This window comes from Prorops nasuta, unplaced genomic scaffold (genome assembly GCF_024137725.1).
Source record: "Prorops nasuta isolate Cenicafe-Biocafe unplaced genomic scaffold, Cenicafe_Pnas_1.2 PNAS00027, whole genome shotgun sequence".
In the NCBI taxonomy this organism is placed as follows: Eukaryota; Metazoa; Arthropoda; class Insecta; order Hymenoptera; family Bethylidae; genus Prorops; species Prorops nasuta.
In genome coordinates, this window is record NW_027116824.1 from 3100984 (window position 1) to 3118346 (window position 17363).

Sequence of the window (17363 nt, forward strand, 5' to 3'; positions counted from 1 at the left end):
TATTTGTTTATTGATATATTTTCACCCCCGAATGTGGCAAACGTCGAATTAAACACGATTGCGTCCGTAAAATTTTCTAGAGGCACGTGGAGAATCGCGAGCGATAGTATTATCAATGCTCGTGTCGTTGTATATACGTATGCAAGCACTCGCCCCCCCTCCCCCTTAAATTCATGTAGGATCAAAACGTGTAGTTGAAAGCAGCGCATTGTTATTTCCGTGTCGCTAATTGCGCGTACGCATCGGTAGCCCGGGAGTGATTCGTTTTGTCAGAACGACGACACGAGCAAAATGGTGACAGCTTATATGAAAACCGCAGTGGCCAGTTTGCGTCAATAAATGCTTTGATATATGCTGGAAACATTTTATAATTTATCCAGCTATTAAAGTCCCGTCGATGAGTAATACATTACCTTTATGATCTTACACACATATATCGAGTTGTACTTTCTACGCGTATGTAAATTTATGTTTCTGATTAATTTCGCAAAAAACATTCTATATTGTAACAAAGAGTTAACTATAGATTGAACCAACCCGGTTGAAACATCGCTTTAATCATATCATTCCGTATTTTATAAATTTTCTTGTACTGTCTGAATATAGAGGACCTTGCCGAATCATTTAGTTTAGATGAAATTCGATCCGCTTGAAACACGTGCAGGTAGCCAAAAAATTTTAATGCTGTTAAGAGTATATAAACGTCCGCTTGAAGAATATATATTTGCATATATATGGTTTATATGAAAGTTGCGAAAATTAAGATATATCCTATAGATATATTGCTGGATTCGGATATGAAAGGAAGGCACATTTTCTAATTGGCAGAGATCATACTTAGGCAATGCGATGTTTCCGGATGGGAAGATTCCTTTGAAATGGTAATTCTGGTAGGCAAGGCTTGATTATTCGAAATAGCAGCGACGCGTCGTTTCACGAAAGCTCTTTGAACGGTTCGGTCTCTCTACGAGTTTGTGCAGGCACTGGAGATAGCAGGCGGTGAAGAACGAAAAGCTGGCATTCTGTGGACGAGAGAGCCTTACGTGCATATTTCTCACTGAATCTTGCCAGGCGCTGATTGAAAACGAAGATTAAAGGAGTAAAACATAGACTTTCCAGACTGTTTATTTGACAGCAAAGTAGATTGACCAACAGGGAAATACACGACTATAGGGATGTAGGATGCTTTTACCTATATCTGCAGTGATACGCATTTGCGCTATAAATAATTCGACAATGAGTATACCGATTTCTTAATTCTTAAGCCAATATATACACTCTCTTCTCAAATTTCCTCTTGGTGGTTCAAAGTATGGCATGCGGTACATATATATTTTCTGGAAGTATATACTTGTTTTATATTAATTTAGAAGCTTAAATTCACACCAACAATTAATCTGCTACCGAGACATCATTTAAATATTACACTTTTGACTTTACTACATATATTTAAATGTAGAATCTGAATACAACTTTTATTGCGACATTATTTCTTATTTGCAAATGTTTATAAAAAGATATCGGAAGACTCTCAAGAGAATTGCCCACAGTCGGAGGTTTCGTCGAGAAAGGTTGACTGATTGGAGTATATAGTTATAGCAATTTCCTACAATTATCGATGAAGGTAGGTTGCTCCGCTGGCGAACCTCGGTTGCACACACAATGGACCGCAAAATAGGGGACGATAGGCGTTTCAACCTCTGTGACCTGGCTGAGTCAAAGTTATTCCAACGACAATACCGCATAACCATTTCGTAATTCGAAAACACAATGTCAAATTAATATCTGAAATAAACTTTTTGCTAATTACTTTTAACAAGAGAGTATGTTGTAATTTTGATGAGTTTTTTCCTCATGTAGAAACAGTATAGGTATAGCGAAAGGAGGAGGAGGAGGAGGAGGAGGAGGAGGAGACATGTCGGTGCAATATGTAACTGCAGGAATGAGTGATTTTTCTATAGCAACATGCATTTATTAATACGTACATCGTAATAAAAATTGTTATGTACAGAGAAAACATTAAAAGTTGCGCGTAAGTTGCATGGAGGTACTAGCGGTAAATGACGGAGATCACGGTGTGCGGTCATGAATTGGTCGAGGAGATCCTCGAGGTGTCCTAGATGTATGCTGAGATGGCCCTGAGTGAGTTTACCAATGTCCGCCCCATCCATGAGCAATAGCACCGTGTCCGGCTGAGATACTGCCGGAAGGTCCGGCGATAAGAGCTGGCGCTGCTACGGGACCGGCCACGTGGGCTGGTCCTACGGCGGGTCCGGCTAAAACTGCTCCGTTCCAGCCTCCTGCAAAGTGTACTTTCAATTTAGCCACAATCCCCTCCAGCTTACGGCTATATAGACTAGAGTGCAGACCAATCACTAAACTTTGCCAAACTTTCTTCGATCGATATACTATTCCATGTATTAATTTATTAGCCATTGCACTCGACAGAATCAATTACAGCCTACGACGGAAACTTGCGTATAGGGTAGAGAGTTTTGAAAATCCGAAATTTTGTCTTGAAAAAGTATTCTTGCTCCGCTCCGTTTAAATTGTGTAACTGCGATGACTCTGGTCGGGACGGGCTCGATAACGAGAACTCTCTCGCTCTATTTGGACGGTACACGGCGGAACGATACGAGCCTAGGTTATAAACAAGCGCAGAGATATCTGACGCGACTAACGAACGCTGACAGACTATCGACGACGCCGCGCGACGGAGGCTGCAATTTCTACATTGATGCCAAAACGACCTACTTGTCGCGCGAGTCTTGTACACAGTGTAGAAAATCCAGGAGAATTTATGGTCGCGCGTAGTTGCAGGATTTATCGACTATTGTTGAAAATGAAAAGCAGAAAGCGGGGATGATGTATATACCGCTCCCGATAACACGCGTGAATTTAATTGAGAAGTTTCCTCATAGTCGAGCACATTGGTGAATTAGATTAGGTTAGAAATGTTGGAACGATATATGGACGTGATTGGTGGTGACTTACCAACATGGGCACCGGGCCATCCAACGGCAGCGGGCCATCCAGCGGCATAGCCATAGGGGCCAACGACGGCGGTACCGTGGGCGACGCTACCGGAAACGAGGGCTGGTCCAGCTACGGATCCGGTAACGACGGCACCTCCGTCGACGGCACCGGAGACTCTGGCTGGACCGACCACCGGACCGGCCAAAGCGGTAGGACCCAATGCTGGGCCAGCGAGGGCCGATGGTCCCAAAACTGGGCCCGCCAGAGCTACACCGTGGCCCAGAAGACCGGACGGAGCGGCCGAAGCGGCCGCGAGAACCGCTGCCAACAATATTGCTACGTAGCTACGCATCTTTCGACTCTCTCACGTTTTTACCCGACGATAAGTTTCACACTGGTTGCTGGGCTGACGAGTGTCGCACGGTAGCTGACGTTGATGTGCCATTGTCGAGTAAAATCGCGCTTTTATAGGGGCATTGTTCGTATCCTGGTGCGTTGCCAGTCTGACCGGTGCAGGCGGCCGGCCGCGGCCTAGGCAACCCTGCACAGGGCGCGGCGTGGCATGAAACGCCAGAAGAGAACAGGCATTCACTCTCCTGCTATAGCCTCACCGCCTCGCGATCGCCACTCGTTCGTATTATTTTCTCGCCCCCTGCCCCTTGACTTATCAATGCTAACTCACTCATCTGGGTGTCACTGCTTGCATGCCTATGCCTGCCTGCCTGCCTGCTGCCTGCCTACCTACCTACTTATCCGGGGCCGCGAAACTCTCCTACGGGTCATGGCAACTCGTTCCATTCCATACACGCGTGTCTGCCTTTTTTTCTATTTAATCTACTTGTAAATCCGGCTTGCACACGCTCCATAACTGCTGGATCAATAACAGTATATGTATTATATATTGCGAAATGACTTTTTTCCATCGAAAAATATTGATCAACCGAATTTCACTCGCCGATGACATTTTCAAATTCGCAACAAATGTGCATCGAATTGCAAATTGATGATTATTATACTTGGAGAAGTCTGAATATACACGAGTAAACTTTTTCACCGGGACACTCGGGAGATTAATACAAGTTTGTACATGTATATAGGAATTTCCTTTTCCTAGAGGGGGATGAGATGAGGTGCTTTTGTTGGAGCATACACCATGCAAGTATCACTTTCATGTCTATATTAGACATTAGTGATCTACATAGGATATCTGCATAGTAGATAGTTCTCGTTTAGCGTTGGCTATTGCCCACGCAGCTCCCCACACGTTTGTCGTTAGGAATGAGGGTTCTATTGTAATCCAGCGTACGTATGCATGCTTGTCACGCGAAACCAGGATCGCAATGGATCACCGAGCTCGCTACGGATCTTTCGGAATATCATTATCGAGCTCGGCGCAAAGCGATTTACACCGTCTAGTCTCCTTCAATGGGATTGCAGATTTCGATCTTCCATTCTTTTCATTTCTTTTCTCCTTTTATCCCAAAGCTAAGGATATATTGCGCCATTAAAAAATATCCCACCTTTTTCACTTCCTACCGTTAAATATGCGCATTGCTGACGACATTCTTCGATGCATTAATTCCTTTTGTTAGCGTTACAAGCGTATTCCTTAGAAAAGATATTAAATGTTGCTCTCGAATATTGTCGAAACGTTTCCTCTTCTTTAGTGTACGCAACGTACATATATATATATATATATATATATTCAAGGACTAAAGGAAGAAAATCTAGATCAATTGCAATTTAAAAAAGCCATGCAGAGATACAATCATCGATCATTCTTCGTTGTACCGCGCGCTTGTCAGTATATATAGGGACGATATATATAATATTCGGTGAATAGAGAGAGAAGAGCATCGATCGATGCATATTGAGTTAGGAATAGATAAAGACTGTTTTAACAGGGTAAAACTGAGAGATGGAAAATTGCAAGTATCAATAATTAACGTAATGAAATATTAAATTGACTTTGAAAATACGGAAGAGAAGTTGTGTAGTATTAAATTTCATCAGGCTGAAAGAGAGCGTTAAATTGAAAATTTTTCAATCCTTTTTGAAAAGAAGTAGAGAGATTGATCTAATTCCTCGGCTCTGTAATATGTCAGCATTTTTCGTAGAGCGTGTCATGCTTCCAGCGTAGTAATCGAGCAAGCTTTTTTCCGTCATGCTCGAGCAGACCGTAGAACGGGTGCCGCCCTTGCTCTCCGTAAATTCAGCGTCCCACGTGTGCATGCACCTATCGTTGGTATAAAAGCTCACTTAGCATCAGCTTGCACGACTATGTGTTCCTGTGCAATGGCTGACGCCGAGTCGTTCCTCGGAAGCCGAGAAGGTGTTCTATCATCCGGTGTAAGCACCATCTTTTACACCCAACACCGGGACGCGTCCGACCAAGGACCATTTGATGGTCCGTGATCCACTATTGATCCGATCCTGCCCTCCCGTCAAAGACCGGACAATGGAAGCCACTAAATCATGAGAGCTAAGACTAAAATCTTGAAGAATTTTCTCAGGTTAGTGAATACCCTTCTTTCAATCGTCATTATATATAAATGCCATGTCCCATCGAAAATTCTCGCGCGTCAAACCTTTAATTCCTAACGTAATATATTAGTATTCCCAGTTTACTCATACCTATACCAGATGCGGTAAAAGGTTGTCGAAGAAGTTTCTCGAGAGTCTTGTAAGAATGATTTGTGAGCTTATTTTGTAATACCCTATATATACTTATTGAATGCACGTCACGTTCCAATATTGGTTTATGTCTGATTTATTCCTTACGTCATACTGTTTTATATTAGCGCAATCTGGTGAAATTTCCTATAGCAAATATGTCATTTTTTACCAAGAAAGGGTAAAATTATGTTGTTTCTTATGCAGGCATGCCGAAAATGGAATCTGCTGTGCATCAGGTGTATTGATTGCTCAAGCTCCTAAATCTCTCAATTAATGGATGGCCAATATTACCCACTCTTCGACAGCTGTAGTACGTACCGATCGATACTGCTCAATCAACAATCTCTACCTCATCATCGTTCCAGACAAATCTTATACATTAGATCAGTTAGGTTATGTCCTATATAATAATATATAAGTCTAATGAATTCTTTAAAAATGTGCACTATACTTGGACTTTTACAAAATAAAAAAATGTCTTAAAAGTATTTCTCTCTCTCTCCAAAAAAAAAAAAAAAAAAAAAAAAAAAAACGAAAAGAAAAGTAAAGAAAAAACATTCTCTAAATGACGGATAATTTGTCAGCAGCTTGTCTCGTTACCTTTTTTAAGTCGTCGCTGCTGTGGCTTGTCTTGTTAAGGCGCGAGGCGAGGGACAAGTGGTCGTTACTCAGAGCCCGCCTATCTTGTTAGTAGCCACACCTTGAGTTGTTTTCGCATTTAAGCACCGCGGTGGGGTCTCTGTGGTTAATTCGACCTTCCAACTCTCGCTGTTTCAAATCGGTCCTAGGAAATGTCCGTGTCGGCTGGCCTGTGTAGCGGTAGCAGCCAGCCACTAATCTCAACCTGCTTGTAATGTGGCTCTAACCTCCGCTAAACAATGTAATTGATTTTGCGGCATATAAGCAAGAGTGTTTCAGTTTCACGCCAATATCTATATATATATATAACCTGATAAATACACCATTTGACACCGTGCATCGATTAATCGCTCTCACAGTTTTTAAGCATTCTCGGGTGCTTCTTATTTCAGCCTCTCGCGCTGCAGCATTAAGTATTCTTTCCCTCGATTAGTATACGCGCAGGGGTAGCTGTAGGCTTATGGATGGGGAGAGAGGACTGTTTGCTTATTGCATTAATTTACCTGCACGTGCGTGTCATAACGATAAATTCGTTAGGTTTGCGTTAGTCGCGTGAGAAAAAAAGAAATACTCGGGATAAACTGATATTATTTGCTCGAACAATACGTCCAACTGAATTGCTGTATTGCGCCTGATGCTGGCTACACAATTCATAAATTCAATCACAGGTCAACCCTTGTACACCAGTTATTTAGTGCTTTTTGGCAGAATCCATTTTTGTTTCGTTTATCTATATTGAAAAGCGATGGATCACAGCAGCGAAACCCAGGAAACAAATGATTTTTGGTTAAGGAAAAACAAAAAAGCTGCGTTAGTTCAAATATAATAAATCATCGTTGAGACAGGTAGGGACGGGTTATATAAAAATGGTGTTTCATAAGGGTAAAAAAATTGACACGCGAGAGAATCTATTCATAGAGTATTATAAGAAGGTAAGCTTGGCATAATCTCTTACTTGACCTATTTCTACACTTGCTGCTAACTGAGACTGCTGATCACAAGTGGGTGACCTTTAGGAATTTGTGGGGTTAGGTGCACTCACATAGCCACCAACACAGCGATGATGAAACGAGAGATTACGCAGACTGCACGATGCTGCGGTGTGCACTAATGCAAAGTTACCTTCGCAAGATCTATCGTGTCTGTTGCGCGGCCACTATTTTCCCATGAAGCTTCGACTTGAACTCCATTCGGATTCGGACAAGGTGTGCCACACCGGCACACAGCAAAATATACATTAAATTCAACATTAACGACTGTACGTTATTATCAGTAACAACAATAGTAACTCTGTATCATACTGTTTGCACAAGACGCGATTACAAATAGAAATTAATAAATTACAGCAGGGCTTTAAATTCTATTACTACCGCGTGTTCAATTAATTTTAAGCTTCGCATTGTTATTAATGTATATATTATTGCTCAATAAAATCAGTTAGCAAATTAACCATTCATTTCATCTCATTAATAATTATCAATTTATTGTATTATAATTGAGAAGGATCGAGGGGGATAAGAACGGAAAAGGATGAGCTGAAAAAGACTTTGTTAATTGAATATCATATCTGCATGACGCTATAATTATTATCTTGAAAGTCTAGTTAGATTATTATGTATAATTGTTCAAGTTTTGATTAGTTAAAGATGAAATTTAAAGAATTTGCTTTATTGTATCTCTGCAAATATAAATTTTAAATAATACTGATAGAATTTTAGCATTTTTGTTGATTTTTAACAAAACTTTAGCTGATGTATTTTTATAAATTGAAGAGCATCCGTTGATTTAAAAAATATATTCTTTATTCATAATAATAATACAGATAAACAAGTATGATGATAATGATTTTGGAAATTTGCAATCGACTTTTTGTATAAGAATGCAAGTGATCGTATCGATTGAAATCAGAAATCTGTCGTTTGCACATGGGTCGTAAGTAGTATAAAAGTTCGTTTCCAGCCAGCTTTTTGGAAAGCCTCGATAAAATTGTACCGTCGTCACGCTAGATTGTGTTTAAAAATTAGGTAGTATAAAGATATAGACTGGATGCGTGATATGGGGTAGTAAAGTTCTGCTTGGGGCCAAGCTTGTTTCTGGGGAGGCACCGAATAACCATCTTCTAGAAAATATACAGTATACCCCTGTTTTTTTAATAATGACCATGTCCGTGTCCGGTATGAATACCAGCGCCGTATCCAGCACCACTGGCTGTTATTTTGCCGGAGGGTCCTGCGATTACCACCGATCCTGCATGCGGACCAGAAATAGCAGCACTGCCAGAATGAGGTCCGGCGAGCACTGCTCCGTGACTCGATGGTCCAGCTACAACTACACCGTGAGCTCCATGACCTACGTATCCTGCATGCCCACCGTATCCCCCGTATCCTCCATATCCCGAGTATCCTGCGTATCCACCGTAACCGTATCCCCCGTGACCACCGATGTAGCCTTAAGAGTAAAACAGTTAAAATAACAAGAAGAAGAACAGCAACACAAGTACATGTGAATTTGATCAATTTTAGAAACACACCGTCGTAATAGCCACCGTCGTAATCTCCGGCGTAGCCCTCCACGTGAGCGGGACCAGCGATCGACGGAGATACGACAGCCGGACCAGCTACAGCGCCAGACACGTGTACTGGACCAGCAACGGATCCAGAGAGATGAGACGGCCCTATCGCTGGACCAGCAAGGGCAGCTCCTCCCACGTGAGGTCCAGCAACACTGCTATGACCTAGAACAGGTCCAGCAAGGGCTACTCCGTGTCCGTGATGACCGTATCCATCATATCCACCGTATCCGCCGTATCCACCGTATCCACCGTATCCGACAATAACGCCGCGACGTTGTCGCTCAAATGGGGCAGCACCAACAAAGCCAATCAGGGCGATAGCGATAACCTCGTACACACAAGATTCAGAACAAAGTAAGCATATATACAATTTTTAAAGCAAGCATCGCCTATACATATATATATTACTTATTATATTATATTATTCCTGCTCGTGGCCTAACAAACCGTATAAACTATTAATCTAATGCATTTGAATTTTTCCGTGATTACTTTCACTCGAGTCAATTGATGATGAAACTATCGTGGCACTTGTTCACTTTATTTCAATAGGTCATACATATTTGTGATTCACTTTGATGATGATTTTTGGGTAAGAGTGACGTATGATGATAGGGATCTACATGCTAAGATATCGCGCACTTGTGTGTGTGTGTGTGTGATCGATGGGCCATTCAATTGGATTACTTACAAGGGTCTTCATGTTTGTCGACTGCCGATTGTCGAGTGTGCCTCCGAACAACTCCGCCAGATCTTATATACCGCAACTTAGGAGGCAACCGCGCCTCGCTGATCCCTTCAAATCATATCCGTTGCTGGTGGAGTTCTGGTCGTTGTTGTAGAAGGTCATTAGGAAGACACACCTTGAGGACTGGAGCCCTCTGCCTGACCTTCGACTATGACGAATCGTTCTTACCTCGATCCTTTCGAAAGAGATCCTCTTTGATTCTTCGAGCCTAAGATTCGAACCAATTAAAGGCCAAAAGTCATAGACCAGTTATGCTTAAATGCTGCATCAACTAGAGAATTTTTTCATTCATAAGGTCAAACCACAGTGTATTTCCCTGTTTGAATTTAAATTCCCACACCACTCCTCCTTGCTCACATGTTGTGAAAAGAGTCTGCTTTATAATCACGCGCGTTAATTGGACAATAATATACTATAATTCAACGTTTCCCTTAAGGATTTTCGCTAATTTTTCTTTCCAGCAGTTATTTATGATGGCAGATTCTTACTCAAGATGTAAATACCAGTTCAGCACAGAGGCTCTTTTACTGCGAGCTCTTACATTCATCTGACAGACTTTAGGAGAAAGGTTTCTTTTGTTGTGGAATTGATTGCGGTAATCCTGAAGCATCGATGTAAGAAAGAATATAGTAGTACGAAGGTGATAATCTAGGCAAGAGGGAGAAGGTTAGAAGCGGATTGAGTGTGTATATATGAATATGGTCGAGCATCCAATGCAACACCCACCCTGAGAATTATATCGCATTGGGCTATTCGTCAGCGATGCACCTTCCAACGCAAATTCATTTCTCAAGTCTGGGTACGAAATAGATTTTCTCACGGGAATATGCTAAATGAACTGGATTGTAGGCGGTGGCTTCTATTCCATGTACCTACACGTCATGCGAATATCATTGATTCGTATAGTAAATGCTTGAAATAAGAGAGCGACATACATATGAATGAAAAGTATATTCTACTGTAAATTGTCCAGTTTTATGCAATAATCGGGACGATTCCGTGCAGGCATTATTATTCATAATTATCATTTCTTTGGCTCTTATTAGTTCAAGAGAGAAAGGAAATGCTGTACGCCAAATTATATTGTTCTTCGCATTGCTCGTATTGCTTAACTCTACAATCTTACCTAATAAACATCAATTGGTAGATATGTCAGTGACGCGACTTAATTATAATAAGCCAGACAGAACATTATGATCGTACTGTATAATTAGTCTAATCTCTTTGACCGCAAAGGGACGGTTATCCTGGTACACGGAACGCGACCTTTATTCCTGGGAAAAGTGCAATTGACCTCGTTACTCTGGCTACGAAACTCAAAGATCGAATGATATGCGTTTCTCCCAATAACACATCCAAACATCATCACACCATCGTGTAATGCATCCTATATTTACACATATATATATATAGCCAATTTGCTCACAAATCAACTAATTACACAAAAGGTCTATGGCCTTCCAACAGCTCTTATAATCAGAATGATCCGTAACTATCAAACGATGTAATATATAATACAATATATCGATCTCATGAGTATTAACGTCCATATTTGATACTTTTAACTCTATTAATATAACGTTGTTAATTTATAGTTCAAATGTGAATTTGTGGGGAAATTTGCTAACGTTTATAGGGATACTGGCTTACTGTAAAAGTGAAATGTTGACCTCAAGTAAGGGGCTAAACCTTTGCACAAAAGTACAATCACCGTTTGCACTCCAGTTTCGCGGGATCTGAAAGTTTCGCGGTTATTTATAAAGCGAAGCCCGAGAATACAACTTTATCTCGAGAGCCGGGAATCGTGTTTAGAAAATCGTAGCTGCTGCAGCTTCTCCATCGATATCTACGGTAGAAACAGCAACATACAGTAATCAAGCGTGATCGATGTTAATGGTGAGACTGACATTTGCAGTCATTGTCTGTACACGGTAAATACAATGGTTTGCAGTGCTCATGGACCACCTGATCCAACACTATTGGCTTATACTTAAACCTACATATTACATATATGTATATACATATTACTGTTTGAGGCAAAATTGTTCGCTTTTAACACATATTGTTATTAGCATGCACATGCAATAATATAAATATTAGTAGTTAGTTTTGATTGATCCATTTTAAAGCAATTATTGTTATTGCTCGAGGAAATGTTTTACAATGAAATGATGTGTGATTAATGTAATTTTAACGGAGGGAACAATTTTATCAGTATTATGTAAATTTATGTAAATCTCAAAATTGTTCGCGTTGGAACCAGGGCTGACCATTTTAGTCATTTTCCACTTCCCAGTGAGCTATGTGTTCTATGAAAATAAGAAGATGATCTAGTAAATATATATTTTTGCTCACTTTCTTTTTCTTTTTGTTAAAATTTGTTGGTGTAGTTGATAAACAAACACAATTATTTCAGTTTGCTTATTTTTGTACCGAGTTTCATTTTAAAATATGCTTCACGAGAATTGTATATTATCAATATTTTTAATTATTGAATAATGTAATGTTAATTATAACCTTGTACCATTGCTTTACAACTTCCTTGTCAGTTAAATCAGTAGTAAAGTATACATATAGTACGGGAAGATTAAGGTATACACCAGCCTAGGAGGGAATTGCATTGATAAAATCATTGAATTGTTAGATGGATAATTTTGCCATCGCGCGAAGTATAGGCTTTGATTGATTGTTGATGAGCATTATCTTGAAATGCTACTTCCAAGGATGGGCGACCTTGGCCGCAAAAGTTAATCCACGTGACACAATACATATAGCAAACAAATTCTTCTGGGAAACGCATATAATGACATACACCCTCGAGAGTGAAAGGACCACGCCTCGTCGTATCCGGCGCTTCTCAAAGACAACGAGTATCTCTTTCTTACAACTGCTAAAGTGCATTGCAAAATCAGCCCGTGATACGTAAAAGCTCCGGATTACTTCAATAGTAATCTCAGTCTGTGTCTGTGATCATTCTTGTAATATATATTTAGTAATATGATTTGAAGATTATTCAATTCTTCATGATATTATAAAAATAACATGAATGAGAAATAGGGACTCGTGCAGTTCTAACGTATTTCATCACTAATATAGGTTGTTATACAGTTGATTCTCATAAGTATATTTTTAATTGAACATGTGCATTTAATAAAAGAAAAATGAAATTAATGTTGTTTTCAGTACGAGATATTTTTGGATTAATTAACGTTTTATGAAAGAGCATAGCTTGGTTTGATTTCAAACGAGACCAAAATAAATTTACTTCACGTACATGGTACACACGAGCATGGCGCATAAAGTGAATTTTGCTGCAAAAACTGTATTCAAATTTCAATAAAAAATATTGTAATGTGCAATAGATAGGCAAAGAGCTTTGCCGTTAGCAAACCAGATTCTCTTTAATGTGTGAACGACAGCAACAGGCGGTCGATTTAGAGTTTAACGTTTCGTTAGAGAGCGAGACTCGACTTAAACGCTTCGAGTAGATTGTGGGGCTCTAAAGGGAGCGAAATGCACGACGTGCGATTGCCAGTTTTTCTACAATTAGTTAGAGCTAAAGCATCATTACTTTCACGTTCTTGGTGCTGTTTAAATAAATCGTTACCAAAAAGCAATGACTGAAAATTTCATAAAAGGTTACAGGCAATCGATCAAATTTTGGATTGTCAACTAAGAAAGTTAATTTAATAATATATATTGAGAGTTTTTCATTCTTTCTGCTCTAAACATTTTTTGACTCGACAGATTTTCATCAATTACTTAATGATAGTAAGCAGATATATTTCTATAATTTTTAACAACATCCTTGTCTTTTTAATATAATATTTACAACGCTATCACCGTTCTTATATAGCCGGCTAAAAGTTTGAGTAATTCTTTAATTTGACATATTTCATAGAGAATTATTGTCACAGACCACTATACTTTCTTCATTTCTTCAGTGTTACTTTTTGCTAAACTTTTCCATTTTTCTATTTCTTTACGCATGTGTGTGATACTAGTTTTTTGTCTCTCCACACTCTTGACAGGGCATCATCCTCTTAAGGTTTTTTCGGTAAACAAAATATACCATTGACGTAGTTGAATTATCGGTCGACACTTAACTTTCTATTTATAGTTGATCTTCCCCTGAAAACAAGAATTAATATACTATAACGTTAACATATAAATTTAGATTTTATATTGCTAAATAAAAATTTCTGTTTACTTTATCATATATTATTTTAACCAACTTGTGTGTTATCCAAAAATAATAAAAGTTTGAAATCAGCTCGAAATCGAATGGCTGGTCTGGTATTGATCCACTTACAGCACGAGTTATGACGAACACGTATTATCGGTTGGCCCATTAAGGCTAAAACAGATGAAATGGAAAAAAGATAAATTAACATGCATCGGTAAACTGTTAGGGATATAAATGCTGCAGAAGCTAACGATTAAGTCGTATAAACTCATTAAATTTAAACTATTTTATTTTAATATAGTAATAATAGTTGGGTTGTGCTATTATCAATCATAATTCGATATCCGCCTCAACTCTAATTTAAACAATGTTTTAGAATTTCACTTGCTACACCAAAGCATATTTTGATTTTTATTGAAATTGCAGTTTTTAACACAGTCTCTGCAACGATAGAAATAGATTTAAATTACCCCCCCCCCCCCTCCCCCCCTCCCTGTTTATTCTTTCTCTACTTACTGCAGCTTATCAAATTAACAGGTTTAACCAAGCGCGTATTACACTTACATAAATTGAATAACTAATAAATCTTCGAAACCCAAGTTTATTACCTCATGTAGCTTTTAATGAAGCTCTTATTACTAAAACGTTAAAAGATTTATCAGCGCGAAATTGTAATTTTTTAGTAGTCGAAGAGAAAATTTTGGAACACTCGAAGATCTCTTTATAACAGAAGAAAATGTAAAAATCTTAGTGTAGACTCAACACATACGTATGCTTAGAAAAAAGGGAAAAAAATAGATAAAAGAAAGGGGGCGATTTCCCTTTACTAACAAGCATTACAAGGGTTGATCTTGTAACTATTTTGACGTAACTAATAATTAATTATAGATTTTCCGAATATAGCATTGATTCAACTTTTTGAAATAAAGTAACTATAGTAATAAGGAATGAACTTATAATGATAATATTAATACGAATAATTGATTTAATGTGAATGGTGGTTCGGATAATACTAGACTTAGCTGAGTTTTAAATACTGATGCTTTATTTTATATAAAGTATTGTATAAATGTATAAACGCTATAAATACGTGGTATCTATCTATGGTGGTGGTGGGGTGCTAGTCGTGATCGCAAAGAAAGGGTATGACGAGGGCGGGCGGGGTCGGGGGCCGGCGGCGGCGCGCCATCTATGTACATACATTCACTCACGGGAAGGGCTGACCTACCAAAATCTACCGGTCTCTCTTTCACTAATATACAACACGATTATACATATGTGTGTATGTATGGTACGCATATAATAGATACAGAGAAATATATATTACATACGAGCACACATATAGCATAGTGTTGGTGCGCGCGCCTTTGCATATACTTCTATATATAGATATACATATATATGTACACGAAAGTAGTAGTAGTATGATTGCGTACACATATGGGTATAAATATATATATATGCGAGGAAAATTATATGCTCACATGGACGATTATGTAATAATAATATGTATGCTGGGTGCGGCAGAGTGATTATAACAACTTGAGAAGCGCGCTCGCGCGTTTGGCAGGCACGCTCCATCGGAAGATAGACAGAGATATAGATGGAAATATAGGTACACAGAGAGATAGAGAGAGAGACAGAGCGAGAGCGATATAGTGAGATAGAGAGATAGAGAGATATATATATATAGAGAGAGAGAGAGAGAAATAGAGAGAGTAGGGAATAATAAGAAGAAATACACGTGCGTAAAAGATCGGCGCGACCTTGCAGAGCTGGTAGTTGCAAGTACGAGGGTGTATTCATGTTGTGTGTGTGTGTGTATGTGCATTCAGCGGTGACAACGATGGCCGTTCAGAAAACAGAACAAAGAGCCAGTTGGTCCCACTGGTGAATTGCAGCGCCAAAGCTCGTCCACTGGCAGGGGCCATGGCACGTGAATATTGCCGGCTTCAGCGTGGTGGTGCTGATCACGATCGCTAATTTCGATGTTGACGATGATGGGACGATGACGTAGATCGCGATCGTTCTCACGAGGGCTCTAATTACTCGCTAGCTCGCCTATATGCTCAGTAGTCGCGTCTCCGTAACAGTTAGGAATGTTCTTCTTTATTTTCTTGCTGTTGTTGTTGTCTCGGTTTTTCGTCCTTTTATACGTTGATCTTTGCAATTGACTAAATTCACCCGGATACCCTCACTACGGAGATGCAGGCGGAGAGGAGTAAAGAGTCGATGACGCACTGGTAACGCCAGATGTGTTTAACCCTCGTTAGAAGATAATCCAGTGGGCTCGCGTTACCCTCGTTGGCCACGAGCGTATCTCTAGCGCGTGTCATCCGTGTCTGCCGAGCGTTTACCAATTCCGTCCAAGTGGAAGTGGACCGACTATACCACTGGCCGCCGGCGCTCCAGACCATGTTCCGAGGTTGGACGAAGCTTTGGGAAGAAGACATTGAGCGCGTTGAGGAGGATCGTTGGAGACCGATAATGACTGTGGTGGGTTTGCCGCCGTCGCCGAGCCGAGATCGCTGGGGTCTTAGACCGTCTAATACTTGTGGATTGGTGCGGGGATGATAGCTCCGTGGGAGCCGAGTCCAGCGTGGATGGCGCCAGATGGTCCGTTGATCACAGCAACTCCGGCGTCGTGTCCGCCGATTCCTCCGGCGATTCCTGGACCACCACCGATGACAGCGATGGCACCAGCACCGAGTCCACCCAAACCTTCAACGGAATTATCGTTAGTCGCGCGCTATCGAGGGACATCTTACCTATGTAAGTGCGTATAGTGATGGTAATATAGGGGGAGGCGATCCATTCCGTGCCTCCTCTCCTATTTCTAGATTCGAGGGAGGGGGTCGTGCATGTGCATGTACTGACCAAGACCACCACCTGGGGCAGCAGCGGCAGCGGAGCCAGAGCTTCCGTCATCTCCGTTGATTCCACCGGATCCGGCGTAGAAAGCGACACCACCGTAGCTGGGTCCTACGAGGTTGGCGGTAGCTTGGGATGGTCCTACGAGGGTAGCGGTTCCCTGAGATGGTCCTACGAGGGTGGATGGTCCGGCAGCTGGTCCTACGAGACTGGATGGTCCGGTACGGGGTCCTCCTACGGATTTAGCTCCTTCCTGGGGTCCAACGAGGTCGGATGGACCGCTCTGGGGTCCAACGTTGGCCTTGGGTCCTTCGGCGGGTCCAATGTCGGACCTTCCTCCGATCACTCCACCAGAGACGATCTGTTGGACTCCAGCAGCTCCAGCAGCCGACGCTGCTCCAGCGGCGTAGCTCGCACCAAGTCCACCAGATCCCAGACTGGAGGCACCACCCTGGAGGGAGTGTGCGGTTCCGGCACCAGCGGCGAGTCCACCACTAAGGCCAGCGCCACCGTGGCCACCAAGGGCGATACCACCATAACCGCCATATCCACCATGTGCGATTCCGGCGCGAGCTGTCGCGACAGCTAGGCAGACGAACACAATCTGCAACGACAGCGGAAATTCATTAATCCCGACACATATGCGTCGTCTTCGGCAAACGGCGTATACGAAATACCAGTAGTGCCCCTCGCGG

At 41.0% G+C, this 17363-nt stretch overlaps 3 protein-coding genes across 5 annotated transcripts in view; all 3 read right to left on the reverse strand.

Moving 5' to 3' along the window:
• Positions 1–2148: 2148 nt before the first annotated feature.
• Positions 2149–3328, reverse strand: LOC136782531 (uncharacterized). Its single transcript, XM_066742018.1, has 2 exons — positions 2995–3328; positions 2149–2300 (listed from the first exon to the last, which is right to left on the reverse strand). Exons 1-2 carry the CDS (start codon positions 3326–3328, stop codon positions 2149–2151), a joined length of 486 nt encoding a protein of 161 aa, XP_066598115.1.
• Positions 3329–8130: 4802 nt separating this feature from the next.
• Positions 8131–9575, reverse strand: LOC136782518 (cuticle protein 65-like). The gene is made up of 3 exons (XM_066741998.1): positions 9555–9575; positions 8822–9191; positions 8131–8739 (listed from the first exon to the last, which is right to left on the reverse strand). The coding sequence occupies exons 1-3, from the start codon at positions 9564–9566 to the stop codon at positions 8441–8443; spliced, it is 681 nt and encodes a 226-aa protein (XP_066598095.1). The 5' UTR covers positions 9567–9575; the 3' UTR covers positions 8131–8440.
• A 5254-nt stretch (positions 9576–14829) lies between these two features.
• The window catches only part of LOC136782632 (uncharacterized), a 58557-nt gene continuing 56023 nt past the window's right edge, over positions 14830–17363 (reverse strand). For 2 of the 3 annotated variants that reach the window (XM_066742195.1, XM_066742197.1), the window contains exons 2-3: positions 16675–17272; positions 14830–16518 (exon numbers count right to left, since the gene is read on the reverse strand). In XM_066742195.1, coding sequence (XP_066598292.1) covers positions 16343–16518; positions 16675–17272 — 774 coding nt within the window. In that variant the 3' untranslated portion in view covers positions 14830–16342. The remainder of the gene's footprint in view (positions 16519–16674; positions 17273–17363) is intronic. The other variant, XM_066742196.1, reaches the window with a different exon arrangement.

What these genes read in the sequence shown, in the direction of transcription:
- LOC136782531 (XM_066742018.1), bottom strand. Translation starts at nt 3,328, where the DNA reads ATGCGTAGCTACGTAGCAATATTGTTGGCAGCGGTTCTCGCGGCCGCT. An exon ending in ATGGCCCGGTGCCCATGTTG is followed by an intron (nt 2,301 to 2,994) that starts GTAAGTCACCAC and finishes TACACTTTGCAG; the next exon opens with GAGGCTGGAACGGAGCAGTT.
- LOC136782518 (XM_066741998.1), bottom strand. An exon ending in CGACGGTGGCTATTACGACG is followed by an intron (nt 8,740 to 8,821) that starts GTGTGTTTCTAA and finishes TTTACTCTTAAG; the next exon opens with GCTACATCGGTGGTCACGGG.